The 14,039-nt window shown below is 40.3% G+C and overlaps 1 protein-coding gene across 1 annotated transcript; it reads right to left on the reverse strand.

Moving 5' to 3' along the window:
- Positions 1–644: 644 nt before the first annotated feature.
- Positions 645–14,037, reverse strand: LOC124061887. The gene is made up of 15 exons (XM_046394207.1): positions 13,787–14,037; positions 11,212–11,375; positions 10,011–10,201; positions 9,303–9,404; positions 8,942–9,080; positions 7,426–7,576; positions 6,209–6,341; positions 5,689–5,841; positions 4,741–4,778; positions 4,554–4,583; positions 4,277–4,443; positions 3,499–3,950; positions 3,248–3,347; positions 2,170–2,452; positions 645–1,260 (listed from the first exon to the last, which is right to left on the reverse strand). The coding sequence occupies exons 2-15, from the start codon at positions 11,341–11,343 to the stop codon at positions 1,178–1,180; spliced, it is 2,154 nt and encodes a 717-aa protein (XP_046250163.1). The 5' UTR covers positions 11,344–11,375; positions 13,787–14,037; the 3' UTR covers positions 645–1,177.
- Between the last annotated feature and the right edge of the window lie 2 nt (positions 14,038–14,039).

The following is a 14,039-nucleotide window of genomic DNA, read 5'->3' on the forward strand; positions in this document are numbered from 1 at the left end:
CATTATTCCATGTTTCGTCTTTGTCCTCACCTCCAGAAGTACCAAGTCTTTCGTTTGGTCGCCAATGGCTTCCCTTGTATGTAGGCTTACTGTATGGTGTGCCCTACCGAACAATCTTCTGTTAGCATCTGGGAGAAGATGGCGCTGGAGCGCAGATATACACTGGACTCAGGAATGCAGATGTTCTGTATCATGCGTTGTCCCTCAAGTTTAGCAATTTTGGCCTTTAGCCAATTGCTGTGTGGGTGCAGTGAAGAAGATGAGGCCTTAAGGCTTCAATGCATAGAGTTACGCTGCCAACGTTGGATACAAGAGAAGCTGATTTGCGCTCCTTGGCTTGCCACAGCAGCCTGTATCGTGTCAGGCTTTGACTTCAGAGTGCTGAAAGAAAGTGCGGGTCTTGATTGTCCCAACAGAGAAAAAATATCTGATGGAGGTGAATACTATACTTAAGTGAAGGCACTAATTGTGAAAATACTCTGCAACAAGACCTGAAATTGAAACCTTACTTAGTAAAAGTATGTAATTATTATCAGCAACATTTATTATAAGTATCAAGTTCAAGTCATCAATCTCTAACAAGTCAACTTTGCATGAGTTCAGAAAAACATCCTTGTTTTCATCTTGTGACAATGCATTTCCCATCTAATTCAAAATACTTTATTTAGCATAAATACATAAGTTTCTCAACCCATACAGAAGCATCTTTTAACTTGCAAATTTCAGCACCACCACAGAATGTGGTGGTGTAAAAAGTACAATATTTGACTCTAAAATATAGTGGAGTACAAATATAAAGTTAATAAAGTGGAAATACTCAGGTAGAGAACAAGTACTTCAAACTTTGCCAAATTTGACTGGGTTGTTTTCGAACAGCAAACAGCAATTGCCACATATTATGCCTCTATAGTACGGCACTTGAATAAATATACTTAGATACATTCCACCCTGCCACCATACTCATGCTTGCATCATCCTTGTCTTTTCTTTCTTTTTTTTTTTAGCTTGTTTTAGCCAGGCTTGGATGCCATTTTAATTAAGATAAAGATTAAGGGTACATGCATGATGGAAAGAAGAAAGTGGAAGTAGTATAAAGCTGACAGGATGCAAGCAAAAACATCTCAAACAGACAAATGTAGTGCTACGTGTTATTACAGATCATCATCTAGCAGCAGGTTCAGTAAAGGAAGATGTTTTGAAGAAATATGCAGACAGTTGTCAAAATCACTCCTGCTGCCATTGCTGAGGTCTGTTCTGGAGCTGCAGCAGAAAAGACAGAATTAACGGTATGTATGTATATTTCATTTTTTAAAAAATGACAGGTGATTTAAAATTGTTTAAGACATTAAAGCAGCTACAAGAAACTTTCTTTTTGTTGTTGTTGATTCTGGCGCCCCTGTGGACAAAAGCAGTATGAGCACCACCGCCTCCTATAGTCAAGGTCTCGATCTGCTAGGCCATGTAGCAAAGCTCAGGTGAACTGAACGGCTATCAATAGTTCCTCGTAATGTTATTTCTTCTTAACATAAACCAACAGCAAGACATATTGTAGCTTGGTGAGCAGCTTCTTTTCTGAGGGTGTGAGACTCCTTACTTCACACTGCCATAAAAATCGATTTAATTTTATGACTTATTGCTTGGTGGAAAATTTGAGCTGGAGACAGACATAGCCAGTTTTCTAACTGATGGTCCCATTTGCATTTGTAGTTCATAGAGAGGTATTAGAGTGTTTCATAACCGGTTAAACACTCCTGGTAGTACATTTAAAAGTGGTCAATGTAACTTGAATCATTACTTCAATTTTGAAAACATGTGATAACCCAGACGATTATTTATTATGAATTACAGAAATGACAAAAGTGGACCTTGAAATACATATGTCTATACATACGGGGCCCAGAGCAGTTAACGGCTTTGTTTGTTCCTCTAGCCAGCTAAGCAGTTTGTAACATTAAATGAATGATGAACATCAAACAGCTCAATAATTCAATGCACAGAATTTTAAAACATATACATTATATAATATATTAAAACACAATACATTTTACTTTGCAAACTGCAATGTAACTCATAGCTCAGTGGATTGATATTTCATGTGATGAACTATCACAAATTCAAAAACACAGACAGACGAAGACATAGAGGCTTGTTTAGAGGATAACATCTTACCATGCGAGGCGGTGCTCTGGGAAGGTGTCACATTTGGAAGGACAGTCGTGACTGCAGCTGGTGCACCTGGTGTAGTTGATGCAGTGGTCGCAGTAGGGGTGACGTTTACTTTCGGTGCAGGAGTTGTGACCACAAGGCTAACTGCTCCTGAGCGTACGGTGTAGGAGCTGGTAAACAGACTGCTGATCACAGCTCTCTGATTAAAGGAGCGAGTGCACAGACTGGGGCACTTCAGAGAGGGTAAGGTGCTGATGCACAGATTGACTGTGCACTGGATATACATCTGAAAAATACAAAATAAATAGCTAAAATTTAGTGATGTGAAGAGACAGCTCAAACAAATTTCACACATGAATCGCTAGTTGTGAGAACATTGTAATAACACTTTTTGTCACTGTTTAAGAACTATGGAAAATGGGAAGGATTTAGTGTGTGGGATCACCAAAGCTATTACAATTCATCATTTGAATTTTAGGGCAACCTTACAGTGGAACAAGAGGAAAGGTCAGGGGATCACCAAAGATGGTAAGATTCATCCTCTGAGGTCATGGATGCCTGTAGAGAATTTCACGGCAATCCTTGTAATTGTTATATGAATCAACATGCCATCCAAACAGCTTATCCAGCTGTTTCAGATGGCTTAATTGGGACTAAATCTCTAAAGCATCATGGAGAGAAAGCTTCTCAGCACTACCATGGCCTACACAAGGGTCTTACTCAAAGACGCAAACAGAACAATCCACCTCAAAGTCTATGTGTAAGTAACCTTGCACACCAGATGGTTTGTTACACAGAGCCATCTGAGAAATCATCATCTGAAAAGCTGCTTGGAAAAAGGTAAACACTTTCAAAACTGTCAGTCTGTCACAGGCTAACTTAAACAAATTCGTTCACCAAACCATATGACTCAGCCGAAGCCACTCGAGAGAAGAGCTAAAACTGCTGCCTGTGAAAGTAAGTATATCGGTACAACAGTGAAAATTAATTTTCTCCTCAGACATGCCTTGGGAGATTTAGAACAGTACCCTGAAGAGGAAAACTGCCCAAATGTTTGTGTGTGTTGCATGAGAATACAGACCGTTGATCCTTGATTGTCCACTTTGCTTAGATCGATGCGGTAAACCTTGGAAGTGCTTTTTGTTGTAGGAATTTCTACTGCGCTTTCGGAAGATGTACACCTGAAAGAAGAAGAAAAGAAAAGGTTATGATTCAAATTCAGAGGTCACCAAAACAGAGTCAATATTTTTTTCATACAATTTTACACAGTATAAGCCCACTTCAAGATGGTAGCCTCAACCTATTAGAGGAAACAAGTCGATTGTCACTGACCCTTGCTCCAGGATAGTCCGGGATACTGCAAAGTCTTCCGTCTGAGACTCAATACAATTGCTCACTATCATCTCAGCTCGATCAATGCTGCAGTTGGACATCACATGGAGATCCAGTTCCTTGATTTTGGACCCGATAGCTGGACTAGAAGAGGAGTTGCTGGCTGCTTCTCTGCGCACTCGATTTAGCAAGCCCTGGGAGGTGCGAAACGTGGGGTTGCGTGTGAATGTTGCAAACGGTCCCTCTCCTGGAAAGTGAACTTCTATCCAGATATCAAGTTCACCAAAGGTCTCCCTCTCTGTGGGCAGGCTGATCTGGTACTGCGGTCCCTTGACCTGAACTGCAGGTATACGGCAGGCCAGAGGGAGGATGAGGGACGGCTGGCGGCTGATGACCGAGTAGGGACGCACACTTTGCAAGGTGTTGGTGTAAACCAGCTCCGAACCAGATTGCTGGAGAAAAAAAGTAGAGAGTGAAGAAAAGTACAAACATAATTCACATTCATCTGAATAATCTGTCAGTGCAAAGGATTTTTGAATTTAATGAATAACTTAACACCAGACTCAGAGGCAGTGTTTTATTGCCCTTTCTGGTTGAAAATTTTCCAGACTGTTTCACCTCAGGTGTGGTCAGAAATGTGCTCTGTTGTACCAGTAACCACACCTGCACAATTAGAAGTTAAATCGCTTGTGGTCAGCAAAGATTTTCAGTTTAGTAAGGTTTGACTGTAAGAAAGGGTATAGGAAAATAAGAAAAACAGAAAAGTGGAGCATGTTACCACAATCTTGGTGCCACAGCCACTCAAGGAGATGGTTGCAGTAAGGTGTGTGTTGTTGTAGGTGACGGGACAGGTGGGGCTGTTGAGCTGCAGTTCGGCCAAGTTGACTTCACTCAGGGAAGTGACAGGGAGCAGCAAAGTCATCTCTGTCCTCCCACATTTCAGCTCTGCAGACAGACGGCAGCAGAAGAATTTAAGATTAATAATAAATTCTGACACAAAAAAACAAAGTTAATGCGACAAAACTTGAATGTTGAAAGTGTGATATTTTCTCCACCTGTTCCAGCAGGGAGCGTCCTCATTTCCCCTGAAAAGATTAAGAAGGCATATTTCAATGGATAATAGCTTATGTAGTCTGGAGGAAACCTGCTGCGAAGTTAGGAGTGGTGTATTGTTCCCTCCAACCACCAACCTCCATGATTGTTATAATTCTTATGATTATTTTAGGAAGCTGAAAGTCTTACTTTGGTACAGCCACACACATCTGGGCTCAGACTGCAAACTGGAAAGACAAAATGTGCAAATCAGTCCACGCCTATACTAAATACACCCTGTCCAAGATAAGAACATTTGACTTGCAGTGTAAGCAGGTGTGCGTGTGAACAATATAGTCCATATATACTGTACTTCCTTGTTTTGATGTTTGTTTCAACCTGCTGGCAACCAGGCTGTAAGTACATTGTGTGCATTTTTTTTGGGGGGGGGGGGGGGGGGGGGGGTGTTGAGTGAGTGCTAAAGGTGAGTGTGACTAAGTATACTGTAACTGAGTACAAACTTTTGGTATACTTACTTGTTTTAAGTACTTTTAAAGTCAACTTACTTTAAATCACCAGTATGTGTACACTGTGGATGTGATAACATTAATTTCCAAATCAGTCTGATGGCTTAAATTCTTGTTTATGGAGGAAATGGAACAATGGCAGTGAAAACTGATTACAGGTCATTTATATCAGTGAGTGACTGGTTTTTCAAATTGAACACACATATATTGATTATCATATCTAATTCCCAAACATAAGGATCTTCTACTGTATATTATTATGTCAACTTTTTTAGAGTTTTGTGAAAAGTTACTAGTAAGTATGAGTAGCACAAATTTGTAGTTAAATTTGTGAAGGCGAGGGGCTTAAGGAGGACTGGGCTAAATCGAAGGGTTTCAGATAGAGGGTCAATACAGTGCTGCCACAATGGATAATAAGAAAAATAATGTGTTTTTTTGAATATTAAAGCATCCAAACTTGCTGTAGAAAACACCTAAAATAAAATATGAACCTGGAAATGAACCGCAGTTCAGTTGAGTTTACTACACCACTGATTTACACCCCACCCCTGCTCATGGGGGGGGGTCACAGTGTGGATCGCACCACCGTGTCTGACAGCATTAGTGCAGTTCAGTTCACACAACAACTTACCTCTTGGTATTCGCAGCAAAGCAGATGGGCAAAACGCTGGCCAGTGTGTTTTCGGAGCGGACCCATCCCATACTCATCATTGCCAGAGGGCCAACTGTTTTGAATCCAACCCTTTGGAGTTCAGGGGGACCAACCACTGCTACCTCCAAAACACTGCAAATGTAGAGAGAAACATTTATTTTCAGCTTTCACAGCTGTATATTTTGTACGAGCCTGTACACCACTGGCCAACCCAAATAGGTGATTTAATTATTACAGCTGCCTCTGAGGTCACTCACTTGTTAAGTGCAATAGACACTCACCAATCTACAGGGTGTAGATGTAATTATTCACAAAGCATGAACCGGATTTAATTTGTGTTTTGACTGACAGGCGTGGAGTGACAGGGCAGTAACAGCTATGAATGTAGCACATTGCGTTCTGTACATGTCACCACTGAAAGTTTTCATTCCACTGTGGGATTTGTGAAGGCACTACAGTCTCACACTCAACATTTGCAGGCCCGAATGTAGTGACGCACCTCTCCTGCTGTGACATAAAGTTGATGTTGAGTTTCACCTCCTGGTATGGCAGGACAAATATTGTGGAGTCTTCTTTGGGGGTCTCATCCATTGCCACAGGTTCATCACTGCAGCTGGAGGTCGACTCCTCCACTGGAAGGAAGGAGAACAAGAGTTGGTTGTATAACTTCAGAAAGTCATGAAAGGAAGGACTTAAATAGGACACGGCACATCCTCTCTTTTGATCAGCACATTAAATTAATTAATCTTGACCGAAATCAGAAAATTTCATCACTTATTTTAGCCTCACTTCTTTGGCTTTTTTTCACATCAGGTCAGACTTGAAGAGTTGCCCCTTCATACCGATTTGACTCTTTAACTTCTGTTGTGTTTTGTTTCCCTCAAGCTGTCTTCCGGGAGCCCGTCTCTCTCCTGGCTGTCAGTGCCTCATTGGATCTGGATTGGTGCCCCATTATGGATCATTGCTCACTTATGTTTTCCAATTTAAAATTCTGTGACTATAATATGTCTATTCCTTGATTTTGATTGTTTGTTTTGTACATGCGACCTACATTGCACATAGGTGTGTCTGCCCAGTGAGAAGGACCCTTCCTCTGTGGCTCTTTCATTTTCCCCCTATTGTTCTTCTTCTCCTTTCGGCTGTTCCCTTCAGGGGTCACCACAGCAAATCATCTGCTTCCATCTCGTCCTATCCTCTGTACCCTCTTCCCTCACACCAACTACCTTCATGTCCTCCTTGACTACATCCATACACCTCCTCTTTGGTTTTCCTCTAGACCTTTTCCTCTAGACCTTTTCCTCTAGAGTTGCCAGGCAGGAGCCTGGCAACTCTAACCTCAGCATCCTTCAACCAGTATATTCACTATCCCTCCTCTGAACATGTCCAAACCCTCTAATGTACTCATTCCTGATCCTATCCATCCTGGTCGTGCCCAAAGAAAATCTCAACATGTTCAGCTCTGCTACCCCCAGCTCTTCCTCATGTTTTTTCCTCAGTTCCATTTCAGTTCCCCTATTAAAAAGGATGTTTTTGGGGAGTTTTTCATCTTTCAAATTGAGGGTCTAAGGACACTGTACAGGCTGTAAAGCCCACCAAGGGACTGTGATTTGTGATTTTGGGTTTTATAAATAAAATTGACCTGACTTGGCTTCTTTCAGGTTTTAACACTGTAGTTATATGCAACATTTATGAACATTATCTGACTGACAGACTCACCTGTAAGAGAGAGGTGCACAGGGACAGAGCTTAGGGGTGTGTTGTCCTTGACCTGGCTTATTTTGGGCACAGGAATCAGGTCCTCCGCCATCAGGTAGATGAAATACTGTCCTGCTGGTGCTTTTCCAGTGAATGTCAACATGCATTTCTCCTGGTAAAAGAGTGTAGCATAACACAATGTAACTACATGTTTTCACTGAGCAGAAATAATTTCAGCAAATGAGCTCCACAATCAGGTGTGTTGGGTCATTGTTTCTTGGCCATCATGTTTTGTTTTGTTTTTTTTTTTAGCCTAAACGGGAATTTGGCAAGGGTTGAGGGTTGAACGGTAAAAAGATGAAAAAAGAGCTGTCACTCTTGTTTGGTTACTGTGAGAAAAGGTGCAATTGCTAAAGAACAATGAATTTCAGTTGCCTGGGGTCAAAAGTTGATGGAGGCTACTTTCCTGCCACTTGGGGACACAACAGTGTCAAAGTATGGGATTAAACAGAACCAGCTTATACAACAGAAATTATTTTAATGATAAAAGTCCACAACAGGCGGCAGTGGGTAAATGGAATATTTTTTCTGGAAATACGGGCTCTTGGTAGTTCAGGGTAACTTAACTTATTCCTTGCAAGGAAGTCAACCTACTAAGTGTCGAACCGCAAACCATGATTTGTTTACTGAGACAGCTGTTGAATACCTCTGGTAGGATGCTATTATAACTTGTTAAACTTCAAACTTTATCGTCAGTATATTTTTACATACAATGAAACACACACACACACACACAGCCAGTCTGGGGGGAAGTGAACCGGCAACCCTCCGGTTACAAGCTGCTTGTGAGCTGCTCTGTCACGGCCATGGCTGCCCTCATAGTAACTGCCTTCTCAGTAATTGCCAATCTTGTTCTCCTTCATTGCTGAAACAGCTTTATACATACCAGTGCCTTGAGGTAAGGGTTTCCGTTGCACTCTGAGACATCATCCGGTGTTTGGGACAATCATTTGAAAAGCTACTTGTCCTATTTAGTTACGCTAATGAAGTAAAATTTTTGAGGTTGAATGTTACTTACATATTCCACTTTATGCTACTTTATACTTCACTGTGTCAAAGGCAAATATTTTACACTTATCCGACAGTTTATCCGATTTTGCAGATCAAGACTTATGAGTGGCCTCTAAAACCTGATGATTTGTTTGAGACCCAGATGTCCCAAAGTCGTAGCAGTTGCTGCTTTGAAGGTCATCCAACCCAGCAATGATGATCCGGCAATGTAAAATATCATCACATTAAGACTTTATGAGTACTTACTTACTTACTAACTCACTTAAGTAAATTTAAAAAATTATACAGAACTAAAATTTTAAACGCAAAACAGAGTTGGTTTGCACTGCAGCATAGATACTTTGAGGATCTCAGTACTACCACCACTGTTTCATCATATCATCATACCCATATCATATACTGTAAATACTTATTGCTCATAGATTTTTGCTCATGACATATGAGACATAAAATTAGTCAGACTCACCTGGTTGAGCTCTATAAAAGAGTGCTGACTGCAGTCGAGACACTCTCCCTGGTCGGGGCGGGCGTAGCGACATTGCACCTTGTCACCATCCAAGTCTTTCACTGATAAATGAAAGTGGTGAGGGCAGTTCACACGGGCCCTGATCCCATCACCCAACAAGAGACAGAAAGAATGAGATAATCAGCCCCTAAAATCTCAAACAGGCTCAGAACAAAGGAAGAAGGAGAATGTGGATATAGTAAAACCTGCACAGATTATCAGGATGTCCCTCTAAGCGCTTGAAACTTCTAAAATCGATTTGATGAGGTTTTCAGTATCCTTGACTTGTTCTTGTTCGTGTGTGTGTGTGTGTGTGAATTACCTTAGTGGAGGAGGGAGAGCAACAAAAGGAGGTTGGTTGAGTCTCCCACTATTAGCCCGCACTTTTGGTCCTGCCTTCATAGATACATAAAATTCTGTGGACCTAAAGATTTAAGACACAAAGTGTGTAACAGAGTAAGTGAAACTGGTCTTGCTGATCTTACTCATGGTAAAATAATCATACTAAATAATCTATAAAATAAAATAAAAATATCTTAGATCAATGAGCCAAGTCAGATATTAAAAAGAACCAGCAGAAGCTTGGACACATTCAGCTCTTGGCACACAGACGGTACACAGCGTATTATACCCAAATTATACTCAAACTATACCTAAATTACCACAGAAATGTTAGAAAGAATTAAGAGCACTGCACACAACACAAAAGTCAAGAGACATTAATCTGAATGAGTGACATTGCAAGAAATGCAATAAGGCCTACACATTTTTCTCATCGCACACAGAAAAAACTAAGCTGCTTACTAATATGAAAAATTACCACGATCTCCATTGTCTTATAATGATAACAAGACTTGAATCAGCAACATAAGCACTTAGACGGAAGATTAAAAGAAGTGTTTGGAAAGGTGTACGTTCTTTATTGTGCATTAATTATGTATTTGAAAAATGTGTAAAAATGTGTGGATGTAAAAGGATAATAAAGTTAAGGTGTGTGAGGTCAAAGGTCCAGACTGTGTAGGTATCGTACCCTAAACTGATGGTGGCGTTGTAATCACTGGGAACAGTTTTCTGCCACTGGCGGACACACCAGCCAGACTCGGGTTTGGTGCCGTTGAAAGGAAACGAGGTGGCGTGGACCTGACAGTCCTCCCCTTCAGCGCACAGTCCTGACAAAGCTGGACAGGGACTGGGAACGATGGCACTGAAATGAGCTCGCACCTGCACGAAGCAAAGGGACAAAACGACTTACTCCTTTCTATCCTGACTCGCTAAAACGAGTCACAGACGTGTGCGGTCATTCGAACGCAGGGCTTAAAAGTCAAAAGTCGGCTCAGATCATTGAACAGGTTCAGCGTATGAAATTTGATTATAAGCTGACATTCAGTTACAACATAGTGGTAATTAACAAAAACAACAACACAAAATCACCTCCTCCAAAAGCTCAACTGGTCTGGGGTGTTCATTAGGTTCCATCACAGGGTCAGTCATTATTTGCACTGTTTTCACATTGTTTTGTCGTCTGATTGCAACATATTGTCAACAATGCCTGTAAAATCATTGTTGTTAAAATACCAAACGTCAAGTCTAACAGGGTGCGTAATGCTTTTTCCTTTCAGGAGACCAGACTGTTAAATATTCTTGATGATCCTGTAGAACTGCTGGGTGCTGATGGTCCCCCTCACCCCCTTCGTCCTTTTTTTTAACCACTGATGGTTCAATTTAATGGCAATGGCTAAACACACTCTTATTTGTTAGTACTATTCACATTCACAATAAAGGAATTCTGATTCTGATCCTGATTGTTTTGTATTTTATCAAGAAAAACGAAGAATTTTTTAAAGCCTTCTGTAAAATTAATAAAAAAGAATATTTTAACATTAATATTAACCTTTCAGTAGGTTTTAGTTTAGGAAAAAATGAATATATGGTTTGCAGAGAAACACGGATTTATTTAGAAACACCTGTAAAGGTCCTAGTATGGATAGTCTCAAAACATAATTTAAAACTATAGATTTGTAGATGGAAACAACATCATGCTAAGGTTACAAAAACATGACTTTGACTTTTAGACAGCAGAAAATGGTTTGAATTAATTCACTGTCACCAGATGGCCTGGGAAAATCACAGAAATGTAAGAACAGATAGGATGTGTAGGGTTACATCTGACAATTTGGACATGAAGACATTGTGACGGTAAGATTGTTTTGTGGAGAGAAAACGTTGCCCACCGTTCTCCCTGCATCGCTTTCCAGGGGCACAACGTGGACTGTCAGCCCCAGAGACGAGGCTTCGTAGGCAGGGCCAAACAGGGACAGAGCCAGGCCCTGCAAGAGGACCATCAGCTTGAATCTGACCATCATCTCAGCTCCTCAGTCAGGCAGGAACGCTGAACCTTAAAGAAGTACAGAGACAGAAAGGACTTTGAAATTGCTTTTTTACAATGCACTGTATATGAAGTTTACGTGTTAGCAGTAAATCATCCAAGGCCTACTCAGTGGGAAGAGTGCCCACACTTAATGAAACAAGTGATGACTGTGGCATGTGAGAGATGCTACAGCAGCTTTCTGTTATTGTCTTCAAAAAGATGAGAGTGAGATGACAGAGGAGTGTTGACTGATGTGAAAATTAAAGCTGACAGGAACTGGTATTGCTACAATTCATGCTATATGTATGTACAGTATGTGGATTGTGACGCCTGTTCTAAAGTTCAGAAACTTATACAATACTTGAGTAAAAGTACTCATACCACACTGTAAATAAAGAACAACTCCTGTCACTGAAATAAAAGTATGTATGTATAATCAGGAAAATCCACTTAATTTTCTATGAATCAACTAACCAATTAATCATTTCAGCTATCCTTTTTTTTACTGTTGAGTCTCATGTTATGTTCTGCATGCAAACATCTCAAAAGCTGTCAAATTACTTAAACAAAAAAGTAAATAATGTACACTATTTCCCTCTGAGGTGTAGTGGAGTATGTTTAGTACAAGTGTCTCCAAACTGTACTTAAGTAGCTACATTGCAACGCTGAAAAAGAGGGCTCGATGGAGGTTCAATAGAGTGAACAGCAGCAGGTTGTGCAGGAATGTTGAGGAGCGTTATGAAGCCTGCACAATAATGTGACAGCCACCCCGATGTGACCACCGCCTTACTAAATGACACCAGGCGCATCATGATTGGATGACACGGGGAAGACGTGACTGTAAAATTACGTCTATGGCAGCCTGATGACGCACAATGTCATACCATACGTTGTTATTATTTTTTTAAAGTTTGTTTGAAGTCAGGTGTAGCTCAGCAAATGATCAAACTGCAGTAAACTCAAGTGAAGAAAATACATTAATATTTACATCGTGCACAATACAAGTAGTAGAGAGACACACTTTGGGAGATGTTTAATGCCTACAAGATGACTGCTTCATTTGTTTTTCCATTTCTAAGACATCTTCCTCGCTGTTTTCTAGAATTTTGTTACAAATTTGTCAAATTTACAAGTAATCAGATTTAGATTTGAGAGGTTAATCTTTTAAAATTTTAAACACAAGTCCCAGGCCCTCTTTCATTAACCAGCTTCCCTCTGAGCTGATCAGTGACTGTTTGTTCCCCACAGGAACCAATGATTTTCGGTAAACCTCTTCTCTCTTGTCGCATCCTCTTCAATCAGAAGTTGTTTGCCGATTGAAGACGCGGGTTTGAAACAAGGTGAGGAGCTGCTCGGTGTTTAAACCACTCGTTGCAAACACATTTTAATTGTTTTGCTTTAATATTGTTCCCTCCTGTTGCTGTTCAAACTCCATCCATGTTCCTGCTTATCCTCTCCTTGGGCGCTTTATTTCATAATCCCCCAACAAATATTATTTATCTAATAATATTAACTGGTAAGATAATGTTAAATTGCATTGCTTAATCACATAGTTAAGGTGCTTGACCAAAGAGTTTCAAGTGAAGCACGCAGGTAAAATTAAATTAAGATCAAACTTGAAAGCCTCAAGCAAACATTTCCATTCATCCTTTTTCCACATCTACAACAATGAGCCCAGTTCAAGTTCCACACTGGAGTTGTTGCATCGCGGTTCTTAATCTTTGTTTACATTACACAAGGATGATAACAGACCCATTAGCAGCAAACGGTATATTACTGGGAGAAGTATTAAAACGTGGAAATTTTATGACACTTCAAAGCAACTTGAAAGCAATTTCAATTAGAAGCTGAACAGTCCCAGTCTTTTACTTCTGTACGGTTATGTTAAAAGATAAAACATCATTTACAAAGCAGATTCAGAGCCACAACAGACACATTTCAGCATCACATTCTGGTAGTTCGTGTATTCAGCAAAACTTGTCAAAAGGGACAGTATTCACCTTCAGCTGCAAGACCCCGGCTTAAATTTGAACAGCATGTGATGCTTGGATTATTAATTATTTGAAACACTTATTTTCACTGTGTGATGCAATGTTGGTCTGAGATTCTTATTCAAACTCGCTCACTAAAACAACAAAAATCCTCTCCGCTCTGGTTTTTCTGTCATACTCGTTCGTAATCATTCCTTGTTACAGGACTTTCAATTTTGTTTCATTATGTTTGGTGGATCAGGACAGGAAGTTTATTTTACTTAAAGCTCTGTGCAATATTACAGTCAAGTTTGTGCATGACCATTAATCACATGCTCAAAATGTAAATTAGTTTGTTACCAGAATTTCACCTGTACAAGCTTTTAAACAACACGATTTTTTCCCACACTGGAAAAAACACACTGAAATACTGCTCACAAAAAGGAAAGTTTAAAAAAATGTCATTACCTTAAGCCACCTGCCAGACTCGGTTTCAAAAGTTTCAAAGTCCCACTTAGTATTTAGGTTTTGTCCCGTATCAAACAAGTATAAAGACGTTTTCAAGAAATGTGTTCTGCCTTTAAAGGCCCGACAGTCTTAAAGGTGGAGTTAAACTAAAATTGGGTAAAGAGATGGAATGGAGGTAAACCGGCTCGACGAGAGATCGTAAAGGAGGCATGACAAAAGTTGCACGTCGAGAGGCTGGCCTTACAAAACTCAC

The sequence above is a fragment of the Scatophagus argus genome, chromosome 1 (assembly GCF_020382885.2).
Source record: "Scatophagus argus isolate fScaArg1 chromosome 1, fScaArg1.pri, whole genome shotgun sequence".
In the NCBI taxonomy this organism is placed as follows: Eukaryota; Metazoa; Chordata; class Actinopteri; family Scatophagidae; genus Scatophagus; species Scatophagus argus.